The 16,983-nt window shown below is 44.6% G+C and overlaps 1 protein-coding gene across 1 annotated transcript in view; it reads left to right on the top strand.

The window, feature by feature from the left end:
* LOC308307848 (fibronectin-like) overlaps positions 1 to 16,983 on the top strand; it is a 55,539-nt gene that overhangs the window by 16,780 nt on the left and 21,776 nt on the right. Inside the window, exons 10-21 of the mRNA XM_080753151.1 lie at positions 176 to 331; positions 532 to 660; positions 984 to 1,127; positions 4,837 to 4,958; positions 5,122 to 5,290; positions 5,714 to 5,899; positions 6,585 to 6,713; positions 7,420 to 7,509; positions 8,043 to 8,237; positions 13,662 to 13,940; positions 15,636 to 15,899; positions 16,586 to 16,680. Coding sequence (XP_080609277.1) covers positions 176 to 331; positions 532 to 660; positions 984 to 1,127; positions 4,837 to 4,958; positions 5,122 to 5,290; positions 5,714 to 5,899; positions 6,585 to 6,713; positions 7,420 to 7,509; positions 8,043 to 8,237; positions 13,662 to 13,940; positions 15,636 to 15,899; positions 16,586 to 16,680 — 1,958 coding nt within the window. The remainder of the gene's footprint in view (positions 1 to 175; positions 332 to 531; positions 661 to 983; positions 1,128 to 4,836; positions 4,959 to 5,121; positions 5,291 to 5,713; positions 5,900 to 6,584; positions 6,714 to 7,419; positions 7,510 to 8,042; positions 8,238 to 13,661; positions 13,941 to 15,635; positions 15,900 to 16,585; positions 16,681 to 16,983) is intronic.

Below are 16,983 nucleotides of genomic sequence, written 5' to 3' on the forward strand. Positions count from 1 at the left end.
TGGCCTATTATACAGTAGCACCACCAGGACGCACGGCCTGGTGGAGACCTGTGCTCGGAAGAGCACTGCTTCTAGTTTCTCTTGTGTGTACTTGATGTCTCTATTCTAGGACCCCCTCGAAAACGAGATGCTACATCTCAAGGGGTTTCAATGACATGTCCGCTGTGTGTTCCAGCCCATGAGGAGGTGTGTACCACCAGCGAGGGGGTGATGTACCGCGTTGGAGACCAGTGGGACAAACGCCACGAGGTCCTGGGTCACATGATGCGATGCACCTGCGTTGGCAACGGCCGAGGAGAGTGGAACTGCGTTGCCTACTCTCAGCTTAAAGGTACCGTATGCATGTGCACCAGAGAACGGACATTGAGAGGAGGCAAAATTAAGCAAAACAGAGGCTGTACCAACATTTGTATTAGAAATTAATATTAGTTAACCTGGTAACTCACGACAAAAGACACAGACCTGCATCCTTCCATTTGTACAGCACATTTATTTACGTGTGTGTGTGTGTGGTTTCATTGTGGTCCATAGACCAGTGCATTGTGGACGGTCTGACCTACGAGGTAAACCAGACCTTCACCAAACACCACGAGGAAGGCTACACCATGAACTGCACATGCTTTGGACAGGGCCGTGGCCGTTGGAAGTGTGACGCTATTGGTGGGTCCCTTTTGTCCTCATTAACGAATTGAGACAATTGAGTCAGTAACTGCATTAGCGAAACTCAAAACTCAACTCCATTATTATCTTTTTCATAAACATTAAATATATAAAATATTTGTGCGGAATTTACTCACTTTATTTACACTTATTTTCCATTGTTTAGTTTTCCCCCAGTCTGATCATTCACAAGCCTTTAGGGCTTAGGCTACTTTATCTGGCCCTGAATTCCCATCATTGTGGGTCCCTGCCCCGTTGTATTGCATTGAAGGGTTTTACAGTATGTGACTCTGTCACTAATTTCCTCTCTGGCTGATTTTCAGACCAGTGCCAGGAGCCCGAGACGAGAGCCTTCTACCAGATCGGAGAGTCCTGGGATAAAGTCATCCACGGGATCATGTACAAGTGCTACTGCTATGGCAACGGCATCGGAGAGCTCAGCTGCGAGCCCCAGCAGCACCTGCATGGTAAGGAGTCAAGGACTCACATACAGCAGAGTACATTATGAGCATTTAGGAATGCACAGACACACAGGCACTGGGGCAAGGTTAATGGGTGCGGTCCCACAGGGCGTGTCTGTTTTGGGACATATAGCCTAGGTTGGTGGATCTGTAGCCTCTGGGTGGATGGTGGAACAGTAGTCAAATGAGATATTTTCCAATTTAAAGAACTGAAAAGAATTCTGCTCCCCTGTCATAAGATTATACTCACACACGTGACGTGTTGTGTGTGCGTGGACTGGACACACACACACACACACACACACACACACACACACACACACACACACACACACACACACACACACACACACACACACACACTTGTGTGTGTTAACATTATGTCAACAAGGTGTTCAGAAAGTGACATGGCAATTAAGCAATTAAGACCTTTGTGAAGGCCTGTTTTCTGTGCTACTACCGGTCGTAAAATAAGACAACATTGCAAATTGTCGAAGCGAGGTAGGTTTTCTTTAAGCCACTTTGAGAACGCAACGCCTTGACTTTGATGTGAAAGAGAGGGAGGTGGGAGGGCTGTTATTTCCTCCTTGTTCAAATATACCCCCCACTCTGAGCCTTTGTTCCTGCTAGCATGTGGTGTTGCCCCTGTGTTATTGCCACAGCTGTACAGAGCACCCCCTGCTAAACACACACACACACACACACACACACACACACACACACACACACACACACACACACACACACACACACACACACACACACACACACACACACACAGCACCATGGTACCATACACATGCGGGAATACCTGCAAAGCATCCTTCAACTCCACTTGACTTTGATGTGAAGCAGAACGGAAGTGTGTGTGTGTGTGTGTGTGTGTGTGTGTGTGTGTGTGTGTGTGTGTGTGTGTGTGTTTACTCTTGTCCAGAGTTTTTATTTTATTTGTTTGCTAGTCTTCACTCTAGCCTTCACTCTATAGTCTACATTCAGTGTTATTACGACCTAGCACTTTATTCTGAACCAGGGTGCAATTTGTTCTAATTTGCAGCAGTCTGATTTGTAAGGCGGGTTGTTTACCTCCTTGATTTCCTCTTTTATTCTTTTGTTCTGATCTTGTCCCTGCACAAAAACATTGGGCCTTGCTGGGTACTTGACTTGTAATACAGCTGCATACATGAGAGATGCTTTGTTAAACGGCACTTCATTTCCAGTTGCCAGCCACCCCCCTCTTACAATAAGATGGGAATTCCTTCAATCAAGAAGAGACTGTGCTTCTTCTTACCATGTGCCGTGTTTGGCAAGGCTTTGGCATTATTTCATTGGGTTTGAGGGAGAAAATTGCAGTAGCTTCCATCTTCTGCCTAGTCATCTTCCATCTTCTGCCTGTCAACAGGTTGACAGGAGATAAAACATTTAGTTAAAATGTAGGGCACCACTCTGCCATTGCTGACTATAATAGCATCCAGCTGTGAACCTGCTCTTTGTGTGTGTGTGTGTGTGTGTGTGTGTGTGTGTGTGTGTGTGTGTGTGTGTGTGTGTGTGTGTGTGTGTGTGTGTGTGTGTGTGTGTGTGTGTGTGTGTGTGTGTGTGTGTGTGTGTGTGTCTGTGTGCGGCTGTGCGTGCACACGAGCGAGCGCACACTTGTGTCTGGGCATAGCGTATGCTAAGATTTAAGGGCAGCATAACACGGCTCCAACCTCCAAGTCGGTAGGCTTTGCCATAAAAGGCAACACAAGTCGAGGATATTTTGCCGGTTTCTCAGTTTCAGATTTAGATTTGACGAGATAAGGTCTCCAGATGAGAAAATGTGTTATTTGTTTTCTTTCCTTTCTCCCTGCCTGGGGTTCTTCACACACCGGTGGGACGTATATTTCTTTAACAAAGACCCCTGTGCGCGTCTTTCTGCATGCGACTGGTACACTTGCTTGTTTACATACCTGTGTTTGCGCGGCCCTGCTGTCTGCATGCGTACTACTCGCTCGCTGCTGCGTATCCATTTGCCTGTATAGCATCTGATTCTGTGTAACCCTAACCTCCCGTCAGTGGCCTGTGGGGCTGTAATAGGCGGTAATTGGTCCCAGATTGTTTTTGAGGCCTGCATATCTGCTAGCGACTTCTGGTTAACCAAGCCACTTGCTCAGAAACTTTGATTACAGCCTTTCTATTTGGAAAAGCGGTTAGTAGACCTCAGTTCTTTATAGAAGCTAGCCGTTTCTATCAGCATGGCTTAGGCCAGTAGTCTGTTTGCCATATGACTGGTGTTTATATTTCTTTAAAAAAAAGAAGGAAAAAAAGGAAAGAAAAAGTCATTGGATTATTCACTTGAGGGAACATGGATGTTCAGACTCTGTGGATGTGATTGTGGGTTTTTTGGCCATTTCTCATTGCAGTTAAAAATCTTTGTTTATCTGAAACCGAGGGCTCTAAAGTGACCGCTTATCCAAACGACTATGAATCAAGGTTGTGAAATAAATGAGATATTGAGATAGCTCATTCAACTACTTACTTAGCAACGCTTATTTATCCAATTACACTGTCAAAACTGGTGCATAAAATCAAATGAAGTGCGGCCTGTTACAGGAACGTTGCACAGACAGTTTCCTCGAAAAGTGGCGGAACGTTTACAGCTAGAACATTTAGGAAAAGGGCGAGAGAGAAGTAGGAGTAGGAGGACAGGAGAAATTCTCTGGACCCTTTCCCCTCAAACTGTCAAAAACTGGAGAGGAATCTCTCAGGGATGTGTCATACCTCTCTCTCTCTCTCTGCTCCTCTGAACATACTGCTGGCCACTTGACACTGCAAAAGCTCAAGCGCAAGCATGTTTGTCTTTTAGACATGGAAATGTCTATAATAAGGCTGTCGTTGAATCCTAACATTTTTCCATTTTAGAACATCAAAATAGTAGGAGGATGTTTGTTGGTTCGGTTTTTCTTATAGTTACGCAGCTTCCAGAGTGTTAACTCTGTAAGTGTAAAGATTCACCCGAATGTACATTATATATATCAGCTGAAAGCTTGAGGGGATATTTAATGAGTGGAGCCAGTCAAACCTTTTAAATTAAAAGTTCTCAGTTTTACACAAACATTATCATATTGTAGAATGTACAGTATACTCTTAATGCAGTGCTACATTTTTCGTTCACTCATGTCTCAAATAGGTGGACACACTGCCCTGTCTGCAATATGGTTGTTATAGTTTTTTTTCTTGACAGGCACTCTCATAGAGCTTTTTTCGCTCACATTCATGGCCACCAGCTCAGTTTCTCTTGGGGCCTTTTCCACCAAAAGAACCGTGGTTCAAGAACCAGTGCCTATCAACTTTCTTGGAACCTTTGTTCGTTCTTACGAACCGGCCGCGAACCGGCTTGCGTTTCCACCAGATTGAACCAGATTTTGTGGTTCCCGTTCCGAACCAACTTTTACGGTTCGGAACCAACTCGGTTCTCGGTGGAAAAACTCACCTCTGGTTCATCCCATAGACGGGAGAAAGAACCCGGTCGAAAAGCGCCTCTATGCCCTGTATCAGTGTTTCTCAAACTTTAAAATTTCAAGGTCTTCTCATAACTTTGAAAGTGTACATTTGGTTCCAGTTGTACAATGCCAGACAGAGTTACCAGACTTGTATGGGTCAATTTAGACCACTGCCCTGTATCATTATGCTTGAGCCGTTCTGCATGCCCATAGTCACATGTACATGGTCTCGTTCTCAGGGGGTCACCGTCCCGTCCAGGTGATCATAACAGAGTCTGGCAACCAGCCCGACTCCCACCCCATCCAGTGGAACGCCCCGTCCTCTGCCCACATCACCCAGTACATCCTCAAATGGAGACACGTGAGTCTATCCACAATCTCACCTTAGCCTTGTTAAACTTGTTGTATTTCAGCACTGTGATTTATTTTTGATGCTTACGCCAGGGCTCGACCATGTCTGCAATGGAGCACCCTTCTAATCCCACCCAATTCCTTTTCTTACATCTCTCATTTGACTCTAACAGAAGAACACCAACACTCCGTGGAGAGAGGTGATCATCCCTGGCCACCTCCACTCCTACACCATCTCTGGCCTGAAGCCTGGCATCACCTACGAGGGTCAGCTGATCAGCGTGCTGCGCTACGGACGCCGCGAAGTCACGCGCTTCGACTTCACCACCACCTTCGGCTCACGTGAGTAAACGGAACAGAGTGGAAGTAGCGCTGGAATTCTACTTGATATTTGGAGACATCTCCTAAAAAAAGGATGGGGTCAAGTATAGACCCCTGGGAGGCCCCAGTCAACAAAGTATACAGGGTTGAAGTGGTGAATGTTTGTCTCTCCACAGTCCCTCGAACTCCATAGATCGACCATTCTTTAGGACTACAGTATCATTGCTGTTGGGCAGAAACCTCCTTGTTGTGTTTTTTCGTAAATCTAATGCCCTACTTGATCATACTACAGCGTCACACAAAAAGGTTTAGCTACTTTTAAATTTGAATCCTGAAAAGTAACAGAGACGATATGATACTTCTTGGAAAGAGGCCCAGCTAACTCCATGTGCTTTTTTAGGTTTTCGTTTATGGTTTGGTTCTAAAGCTCTGTCTTGTTTGCAGTGCATCCATCAGAGGGAGAGACCACGCCGCCCCCTCCCATGGTGGACATCTCAGAGTCGGTGACGGAGATCACCTCCAGCAGCTTCGTCATCTCCTGGGTGTCTGCGTCGGACACCGTGTCCGGCTTCAGGGTGGAGTATGAGCTCACCGAGCAGGGACAGGGAACAGGACAGTCCATGGTGCTGGGTTAGTACACGCACAAGTTACAGGACACACACACACACAGTCAAATCCTAGTGTTCATTCAATTCCAAAGAGTGTACAAATGTTTTTGACACGGTTTCAGATTTCATATATTTCAAACCTCGTTTGTTGAGGGTCGTGCCCTTATACTCTCTGCAACCAAAACGTAGCTAACAGAAGAACTAACACTAACACAAGACAGTAATGTCTTGAAAGACAGTAATGTCTTGAAATATTTTAATTACAGACATGTACAGTATAGCTTTCCAGAATGAGCGTGCAAGATTTGGAAATAACAGGCTTTGGATGATTTAAACCTGACTTATACTAGTCGCACGCTGAAAACGTCTATTTTCACATCGCATGGCGAGCGCCACCGCAGTGACTATGGTGACCTCACACCGACCCCCAACAGTGGACACGTCACAACATCAACTGTGTTGTCTTGTGTTCGTTGTCCACAAAAAGAAAACATTGACAAATAAATGTGGACCCTGATTTATTTAAATCCTTGCTATGAAATCAAATGACTTTGGATGCCTGCCTTGGATCCTTTCTAAGTTCACCACCTTGTTTTTCTCACTTTTTTGATACCCACTACAATGGAAATGCACTTAGTAACTAATATAATATAAATATAAATGACATGGTTGACTGATGTGGAGGACACTGTTTTATCTTCCATCAGACCTGCCACGGACGTCCACCTCGGTCAACATCAACGAGCTTCTCCCCGGGAGGAAGTACACGGTCAACGTCTACGAAGTCACGGACGAAGGCGAGAACAACCTCATCCTCACGACCTCACAGACCACTGGTGAGCACACACACTCACGCTCACTCCTCGGTAAGGAATTACATATCGATAATATCAATTTATCTCTTGAGAGTGTAAAATTAAACCCACAGGTCCATTTGGTTGCCAACTCTCCATCATTTACCTGGGGACCACCTGGAACCCCCCCCAAGGACCACTGGTGGTCCCTGGACCACTGGTTGAGAACCACTGCTTTAATCTAAATAAATATATAGACAGTAGACACTGGTGTCTCTTTCTTGTCATGTAGACACCAGTGTCTTTTGTTGACATTCTGAAATCTTAACTCCCCCGAGTCCCCATCTTTAAACCAGTCCAGTGACTTTGATTGGTGCAGGGCACTGAGCATAGATCAGATTGTAAATACCATCATTTATCTATTTCACTGCAGATTAGGTTATCATTCCTAACCCTTAAATTCAACAAATTCTTTCAATGGACTAAAATCTTGTTTTATTTGATGGCCTTCCTGCCCTGGCATTTGGCCTTTATGCCCTCAAAAAATGGACAACACCAAAGGCCAAGTGGCCTTGCCCCTAAAATGACGAAATTCCAGGCCTGTCCCTCAGGGCTCTGAGTTTAGTGTCTTTTCTCTTTTCTGCTATTGAGGGGAAAAGCTGTCCCCACAATAAGTGGCTAACCCTCCAGAGTGCTGGAGCGTGATGATGCATCTGTGAACTACATCTCTCTCCATGTTGTCTGGTAGCTCCTGATGCCCCCGTGGACCACGAAGTGGAGGAGGTGGGAGAGACGTCCATTGTGATCAGCTGGGAAAAGCCACTGGCTCCCATCACCGGTATGCTCTGTGGCCAGTTGAACCTCTATTGGCCAGGATTTGTTGGAGAAAGTACTCTGTCCTGTGTTGTTAGGCCTGCAGCAATCGTTCATTTTCGTAGTGATTATTCATTAATCGAATAACTGAGAAGTGTGTTTATTTTTTGTCAACAATCGTGTGATTGTGAAAAAGTGATTTTTATAATCGACTAAGTCGATTAATCTAATTATCCACTTAGGCCATATTTTATACTTCATAGTATTACAATGTTGCACAAAAGCCAGTTGTGAGGTTGTAGATCTGCTATTTTAGCTATTTTCAACTTAATAATGAATTAAACCCATTACATAGATAATACAACCAACTGCCGCCAATTGTCAGTTTTTCTTACCTTTTCAAGTAGCCACAGCATATCTATTTCCAGTACGATTGATCCCCGATCGTTGAAAGAATGTAACAGGAAACGGACGGTGATCTCAGTAAATTAGTTAATTAGATCAACTGTTGCACCCCTACTGTTTTGACATGGCCTCTCTCTTCTCTCTGTGGTCCAGGTTACCGCGTGGTCTACACGCCGTCGCTGGAGGGCGAGAGCACGGAGCTGACCCTCCCCGACACGGCCACCTCGGTGACGCTGGGTGACCTGCGCCCCGGCAGGCTCTACAACATCAGCATCTACGCCGTGGAAGACAGCCTGGAGAGCGAGCCTGTGTTTGTGCAGGTCAACACCGCCGGGGACCCACTGCCAGGTAAAAGAAAAAGAATGAGACGGAGAGAGTTACAGCCTATTTGTTTAGTTTTTTTTTACCCATTTAGACCGGGAACGCATTATTATGCTTTAATACTTTAACCGTGATTTTATGCTTTAACTATTGAAACATAGCATATATACAAGCTCGCAGCACGGCACCCATGCTATTTTTGAAAAAAATTGAAATATCTGTGAATAACTTGACACGATTCTATTAAGGTCTTCTAAATCCTTCTTCTATATCAGTGGTCCTTTTAATGTCAAGGACTCCCAAAATGATATGACCTCATCTCAAAATATTTAGTTCCAGGGAGCCCCCAGAAGCAAAATTTGAGTTACAAATGTTCGCTTTAAAAATAGATATATTCAAAGATTTGCACACATTTTCACGACGTTTCAAAAAATAGCAGATCTACAAGCTCGCAGCACGGCCTGTGAGCTTGTAGATCTGCTATTTTTCAATAGCTAAAGTATCCACCTCTTTTTCAATAGCTAAAGTATCCACCTCTTTCCACGGGAGTTTGCTGGAGGCGACTGGAGATTATTTGGACCACACTTCCGGTTTAACAGCAGACATACAAGCTCACTTCGCGTCGCAGATGCAGCCTGTTGTGAGCTTGTAAGTCACACTCGGCTGCGGCGCCGGAAGCTCGGTACAGCGTCTGCGCAATGCACTATGGGGCGTTGGAAACTCGTGGATAAAATAATAAGTTAATTACTGGGTTAAGGGTACGAGGAGAGGCGTTGAGTCTTTGGACAGGTCAGAACACGTAACTTGCATGTGTGTGTTTGTGTGTGTGTGTGTGTGTGTGTGTGTGTGCGTGCGCACGTGTGTGAGAGTGAGAGAGAGAGAGAGAGAGAGAGGGAGAGAAGCTAGTATTTGGGAGATTCCAGGGGAGGCCCATCTAGGTGTCTTTATTTTTCTTGCGGTCTTTACTCTTCTTTCACATTCATCTTGGTGGCAACAGTGACCCGTGGGGCAGCTGTGTTTATAGAGGACAACCCCACAGCCTCACAAAGCATTTGCAGTGATTGGGCACTTGTTTAACAGTGTCAAAGACACACATCCCCTTAAGGGCTGTTCACACTGAGCCCTATAACTATAAAAAAGTATGGTTCTAAAAATCATCAAGTCAAGTGGATGGCAGTGTTCGCACAAACTAGAAAAAAAAATACAATGGTGAACGAGTTGTATTAGTTATAATCATGCTCGGTGGGAATGATGCTTTATTCACTCTGTTAACCGTGGTACTTAAAGGGGAAAACCACCCATTTTCAATATTGAACTATGTCATTAATATACCTTAGAGGAGTTGTGTGGAAATGTAAGAAACAATGTCCCCCCTTCAGTGTTGCCTTTGCAATACAACCCCAAAATCAATCCTTCAGTTCTAGGCAACACAGAAGGGGGGGGGGCTTTTTGGATATTTCCCAGTTCAATATTGAAAATGGGTGGTTTTCCCCTTTAACCACATTAAACACTCACGTCAGTCCCAATATACTTCAACATTTATATTAAGGTATTGTTATTTACATTTCGAAAAATAGCAAAAATAGAAGATCTACAAATGTGTATATAGGGCTTAAGTAGATGCCCCATGCCCATATGTGCACAGTGTGTGTGTACACAGGATGTATACACTATACTGTTGTTTGTTCTGAGATTAGTTAATGTGTGTGTACACAATGATGAAGTCTCCTCAGACCAGACGCCCATCTGTTTCGGGCCTGACAATAGCCGACACTCGTGCTGTTGGTGATTTACAAAATTATAGTGCTATGATGCTGTATATCAGCGTTTTATTCCAAATCTCTCCATTAGAGGAAAGGTGCTGTCCAATGGAAAAGTGGAGTCACTGAGTTCACGGCTGTAGTGCTCCCATTCTGTTTGACTGCAGTGGGGTTATGTAAAACCATTTATACTGCCAGGACTCTTGATACTGTAAGGCCAATGGAACAGATACTGGAAAAGTGTGTTTGTGCGTGCACGTGTTTGTGTGTGTGTGTGTGTGTGTGTGTGTGTGTGTGTGTGTGTGTGTGTGTGTGTGTGTGTGTGTGTGTGTGTGTGTGTGTGTGTGTGTGTGTGTGTGTGTGTGTGTGTGTGTGTGTGTGTGTGTGTGTGTGTGTGTGTGTGTGTGTGTGTGTGTGTGTGTGTGTGTGTGTGTTTGTCTTCATGTACGTGTGCTTATGTGTGTGTGTTCTTAAAGAACGATGAAATATGACTGTGGTCTGTTTGCACTGGTTGGTGGTATATGCAAGTGGGAGTGAGTGTGTGTTGGCATGCACGTGTGTGTGTGTGTGTGTGTGTGTGTGTATGTGTGTGTGTGCGTGTGTGTGTGCGTGCGTGCGTGCGTGCGTGTGTGTGTGTGTTTGCACTGCCTGGCAGGCCCGGACGAAGATGTACGACCTAGGTAAAGAGTGTGAGCGGACTGTGCGCTGCCGTCTTTGGACAGACTACCAAGTGTTCTTCTACTGTCTCATGACTGCAGCGGCTGATTTACCGTTTGACAAACAGAGTGAGAGAGAGAGAGAGGGAGGTTAGGCCAGAGAAAGAGCTGATCGTCAGCCCACCCCTGCATGCCTTCATTCCAACTCTTCCCCCTCTTCTCTACCTCCTGCCTGCTTATCCTCACTTACCCTCTGAGTCTCGCTCACACCAGCTCTGTCCCCCCCACGTCTTTCACCGTGTCCTTGGTTTGAACTATTTTGCATAGGACTGTAGCTTTCCATTGTTTTTGAAGGGATTATTCTGTCGATGACTTTTTAATATGAATGAATCGACACGAAACATTTCTAAGTAATGTTTTATAATTGACTAAATCGATTAGACTGGTAAACCACATAAGCCCTATTTTATGCATCTATACTCCCAATGGCGTTGCACAAAATCTGCTAATCTGCAAGCTCAAAGTGCGTTCTACCCGACATTTGGCACAAGGTGGCTCTGTCATCATTGTACATGTTCGTGAGTGAAATCTGACCGTTTCTCTATCCTGTTGGGTTAGGCAACTTTAGGCACGGATGCCAACATTGGCACAGGGGAGGGCGAGCACTGGCACACTGGCATAATTGTGAGAGAGAAGATTGTTCTTTTAAAATAACATATTTAACACAAAAAAAAAAATCAATGTAATCCCCGCCCTCACGTCTGTATGCAAATGACATCCTACACATATTATTGAGTCTAATGATCATTACATCCTGATCAAAAGAATAAAAAATAAAATAGCTTGTTATGCATAGGCACAATCAAAATATGTCGGAAATATATTTTGAAGTGGTGTCAATGTGTCAATTAAACTTAAATTAATGTTGATTTGGCACACTGACTATCAAGAAACTAAAAACGTGACACTTCATGTCAAAAGGCCCCCAAGCCATTCCGTTAAGTTTGTCAAGGTTTTAACCTGGCCCGTATTTCAAAGCACTGTTGTGACTCATCTCCGTCTAAACACATACCTCTGTTAAGTTATGACTTCATCCCATCCCGTCTCTCTGTCTTTGGTGGTAGCTGATGGCCATGCGCTTGTTGTGTTATCCTTACCTTGATGTAGGGGTGGGCGATATGGAAAAATACAATCTCACGATATTTTCCCAAGCTGTATCACGATATACGATCTTATCCCAATTCTTTTTTCATGTTGGTTTTTATGTTATTTTTCAAGCTACTTAACAGTACAACCACATACAGTACAAGGTAACAAAAACTAAAAGAAAAAGGAGTAACAGACCATTTAGACCAGTGATCCTCAATGTGGGGTCCAGGGACTCTCTGGGTTCCTTTTGGGAGGTCTAAATTGATCCTTACCAAGTATGTAACTCTGACAGTATACAAATGAAACCAATTGGTTTCATTTGTATACTGTCAGAGTTAAGGTGAGACCTGAGAACTACTGATGCAGGTTACAAATGCAGGTTTAAATTAATTCTGCAATGAATCTCTGTATTAACAATCCAGCAGGCTTATAAATTGTTTCAGGATATATACGATATCTCTGAAAAGGCATATTGTGTAGACATGGTATCGTCTCAACGCTATTTATCACCATATCGCCCACTCTTACCTTGATGTGTCTGCCTCTTGGCCTTGTCTGACTCACCTACCCATATATCTTTGTACCTGTCTTCTTTCTCTTTAACCCTTCACTGTCTTCACTCTGTTATCGCCTCGCCTTTGTGGACAGCTCAGTGGCATCGTGACCGATGTTGTTTTGTCCTCGCTTCGTCTCCCTCCTAAATCTTTCTGACTTACCTTTCTTTTTAATCTGTCTGTGCGTTACTCACGCTTTTTCTTCTCTTTCTTTCATCTCTCTCTTTCTCCCTCTCTGGGTTGAGTGCTATGATGTCATGTTGTTTTAACCTTGTTCTGTCTGCGTATATATAAGCAGCTGTCTGTGTGACTCATGCTATGGTTTGGAATGGGTTGATCTCGAGCTGTATGCCACGGTTCAGACAACTCCGTTTATTCAGGTGGTTTTTCACTTTTTTTACTTCACCTTTTTTAACAGAACTTTTCTTTTTTGTCCTCCTCTCCAACCAAATGTCTGTATCATCTATGTTTTTTGTGCGTGTTGTTGCTCTGTCCATCTCTTCTATTATGCCTGTTTTTCTTCTCTTGCTGAATGAATGGGTTCGTTTGTCTCTTAGTAATACGTCGTGCCAAAAGGGGTGTCATTTAGCCAAATAATGATTTGGATTTTGGGTTGCATATTAGTTGCTATGCTGCAAAAAAATTAAAACTGCCTTAACTTTCAAGTATGGTTTTATGTTTCATGACACATCAGTGAACTATTGCCACTTCTTTAACTTTAAGCAAGTCAAATTGCCATTGGTACTTCTGTGCGTCATTCTCCTCATCCATATTATTGCTTTTTAAAGCACTGACATACCCAACTAATATGGCTAGGTCTACAGTATTTCAAACAGACTTGTGTTTCTCAAAAGAGAATGTAAGGTCAAACAAGTGAAAACACAAACAAACACACACATTTAAGCTTGTATGCAGAGGCTACCATATCGTTGTTGCTGGGTGGACACCTTGTATGCCCAATACCGTTCGTTTTGTATTTATCATTTTAAAAATGATTTAAACTTAGAGAAAATAGCTGATCTACAAGCACACAACGCCTTGCATCAGTTTTGTGCGACACTCTTGTGTGATGAAGCAGGGCTTTACTTTACGAAAAACGTACACATTCGAAACTTGGAGATACAAGGTTTCTGCCTGACAGTGACGATATACATGTAACACATTGTGTTGTTTAGGAGGTGTCCCGTGCCCTGCGGTGCTCAAAAATAGAACCGCGATATGAAAGAGAGCGAAGGGCTTTTGAGGCGCCCCACTTCACTTGAGCGGCTGTGTGTTCACAGGCCGTGACCGATGATGCGTGACTGAGTGATGTGACTGTTTTATGTCCTACAGAGGAAGTGGTCGCCCCCACGGACCTGCAGTTCTACGAGGTGTCCGACGGCAAGATCGCAGTGACCTGGTCGGGGCCGGAAAACGACATGTCGGGCTACCGAGTGACGGTGGTGCCCGTGGACGAGAGCGGCGAGCCCCAGACGGAGATGACCCTGCCCGTCGTGCAGAACTCCTACGTGGAAGTGTCTCACCTGGAGCCCGGAACCGTGTACCGCTTTAACATCTACAGGATCCACGACGGAGAGGAGAGTCTGCCGCTGGTCGGGGAGCATGCTACCAGTGAGTGTTGTGCATGCAAACATAGTCACATGAGCACTCATAAGCACAGTGTTGATTTTGACAGCAGGGTTTGATTTAGTTTTAGTCATAGTCTTTTGAATTAAATTCTGTTCAGTTTTAATCATATTTCAGTCGTCTGAATTGTTTTAGTTTTCGCCATAGTTTTATTGGTAAATGTGATGCACAATCTCTGTAAAGCGCCTTGGATAAAGGCGCTATATAAATGCACCATTTACCATTTATTTAGTCGACTAAATATCATAAGATTTTAGGCGACAAAAATTGTATTTTGGCCAGCCTTGATGGCGTCGTAATGGCTGATTTTACACTTGGTTGCATGCTGAAAATAGCCAAAATTTTTCATCATAATTTTAGTCGACAAAATCAACACTAACATGCACACGTCCTCCTTAGACACAGACGCACACAAAATAATGAACAGTGATTTTCCATCCATCCACCTTCGTCCGCTTATCTGGAGTTGGGCTGTGGTGGTATCAGTTCCAGTAGAGAATCACCAGACTCCCCATTTCCCTGGTAACGTTAGTCATCTCTAATTGGGGGATTTGGAGGCGTTTTCAAGGCCAGTATGGAGATATAAGGCTCCACCTGGTCCTTGGTCTGCCCTGCGGTCTCTATCCCCGCTGGGCGTGGCTGGAAAACCTCCCTGGGGAGGTGCTTAGGGAGGCATCCTTTTCATGTGCCCGAACCACCTCAACTGGCTCCTCTCCACATTTTAGTGGAGCTGCAACTTTATTTCAAGTCTCTCATGGATGGCTGAGCCTCCCTAAGGGAGATGCCAGCCACCCCTGCTGAGAAAACTCATTTTGTGTGCTTGTATCTGCGATCATGTTCTTTTAGTTATGGCTCACTTTTCATGCCTATAGGTGAGAGTAGACCAGACTGACCAATAGATTGAGAGCTTTGCCTCCTGGCTCAGATCTCTTTTCTTCACAACGGTGACAATATTTCTCAACCTTTTTCAATTTCAATTCCCCCCGTTTGATATGCATTAGGCTAAGGACTCCCATTGGATATTGGATATTGGTTATTGGTTGGTTATTTTACCTCGCAGAGTGTACACATGGAACCAAATGGACTTGTGAGGGTCCATTTGGGTCAATTTGTACATGCCCAGAGTTACAGACCTGTATGGGTTCATTTTGTTCCACTCTCTGAGTTACAGACACGTAAGGGTCAATTTGGTTCCTAACTATCAATCATTTAGCCTGGGAGCCCCATCAAAACCCCTGGGGGTCTTTGAGAGAATAAACACTTAACCTCTTGAACCCCAGGGGGGTCCAGGGGAAAAATACGCCTAAAATGTATGCCCAAATTGGAACAGTAAATTGGAACAGTTGTGGACAAAAAACTACAATGATTGTGGCTACTCTTGACTCACCAAATGTCAGCCAAATGTCAGCTAACCCCTGAAAATTCAAAAACATCACATTTCTCTTACCAAATTGTCCTGCTGTGATCACTTACCTAGGAAAAGATGATTGAAAAAGACCTCCGCCTATGGAAAATGTGCATTTTGAATAGTGAATGAGCCTCAAGACCTCATTGAAAACATATAGTGAATTGAGCATCAATCGATAGGCAAAATGTTATGAATATATTCAAAACTATGTAAACGCTACAGATGTTTTGGTGAGAGTCTAAATAAGTACAGTAACACATGTTTCCTTTCAGAGCCCGACGCTCCCACGCACATCCACTTCACCAACGTGACCGAGGACAGCGCTGTGATGCTGTGGTTCGTCCCGCGTGCCAAGATCACCGGCTACCGCCTGTTCCTCACCGTGGAGGGCTCCAACCCCAAGCAGCTGCGTCTGCCAGGGCGCCTCTCCCAGTACACCCTGCTCAACCTGAGGCCCGACACCACCTACTCCGCCACGCTGCACGCAGAGCAGGACAACACGCTCAGCGAGGGAGAGACAGCCGTGTTCACCACCAGTGAGTTGTCGATGGGTTCACTTCACGCACGCACATACACGCTCACACAACACAGTGTTACCTTAGCTCGAACACCGCGGAGGCGGCAGAATTCACCCTTTGTCAGCCTGCTGATTGGTCCCTGACTGACCAACCAGCTCGCTCTTTCTGCCTTGTCCTGCCCCTTTATTTGAAAATAAAAACATTTAAAAACATGCCCAGTCACTATACTGCACCTGAGAGGCTCCTTTTTTTTAACTGAAACTGAAAGTTAAAAATGAGAATTGAATACACAACATAACAATAAGAAGCAGTTGAATTTCAATGGTAGTGGATGGAGAGAAAGGACTGTTGTCTCGCCAAGACACAGCAACTAATGGGTGCGAAGATTTGGCCCAACTCGTCCCTGTAGTACGACTTGATTGTGAGAATATATGGGCTTGTCTCAGAACCTACACACCACCCCATGCAGCCGTTTAAGGCTTCATAGCACTTTTTCCAATCTCCTATAAACGCTGCTAGCACTAAAAAATGGTTTATTCTTACCACTTCATGTGTCATAAAGTAGAGACGGCCACATACTGTATGTCAAGCGTCTGCTAACCTCGTGACTCTCTCTCTGTGTGTGTGTGTGTGTGTGTGTGTGTGTGTGTGTGTGTGTGTGTGTGTGTGTGTGTGTGTGTGTGTGTGTGTGTGTACCTTTCCAGACCCGCCTATGGGCAACGCTCCTCGCTTCAGCACCGATGTGACCGATACCTCGATCGTCATCTCCTGGACACCAGTTCCCCGAATTGGATACAAGGTATGAGTTTTTATGAACAGAAATGGGTCTGTGTGTCCGGGGGGCTCTCTCTCTCACAAACCACTGGACCGATCAGCACTGCACTTTCTACGCAGGCTGCCTGCATGCATTTCTTCACACACGTTTTATATACATTTATTTATAGCCAACAACCCTATTTCCTAAATAGTAATAAACGCGCCATCGTCTGTACCATTGTTCTACTGTTCTAGATGAAAAACAGTGTCTGGAGTTTAGAGCTTCAGATAAGTGCGGCGTCCCTTTGAGTTCATGAATTTACAGCCGTCTTGACTTCATCTCCAG

Source organism: Nannobrachium achirus, assembly GCF_963921795.1.
Source record: "Nannobrachium achirus genome assembly, chromosome: 22".
Classification (NCBI taxonomy): Eukaryota; Metazoa; Chordata; class Actinopteri; order Myctophiformes; family Myctophidae; genus Nannobrachium; species Nannobrachium achirus.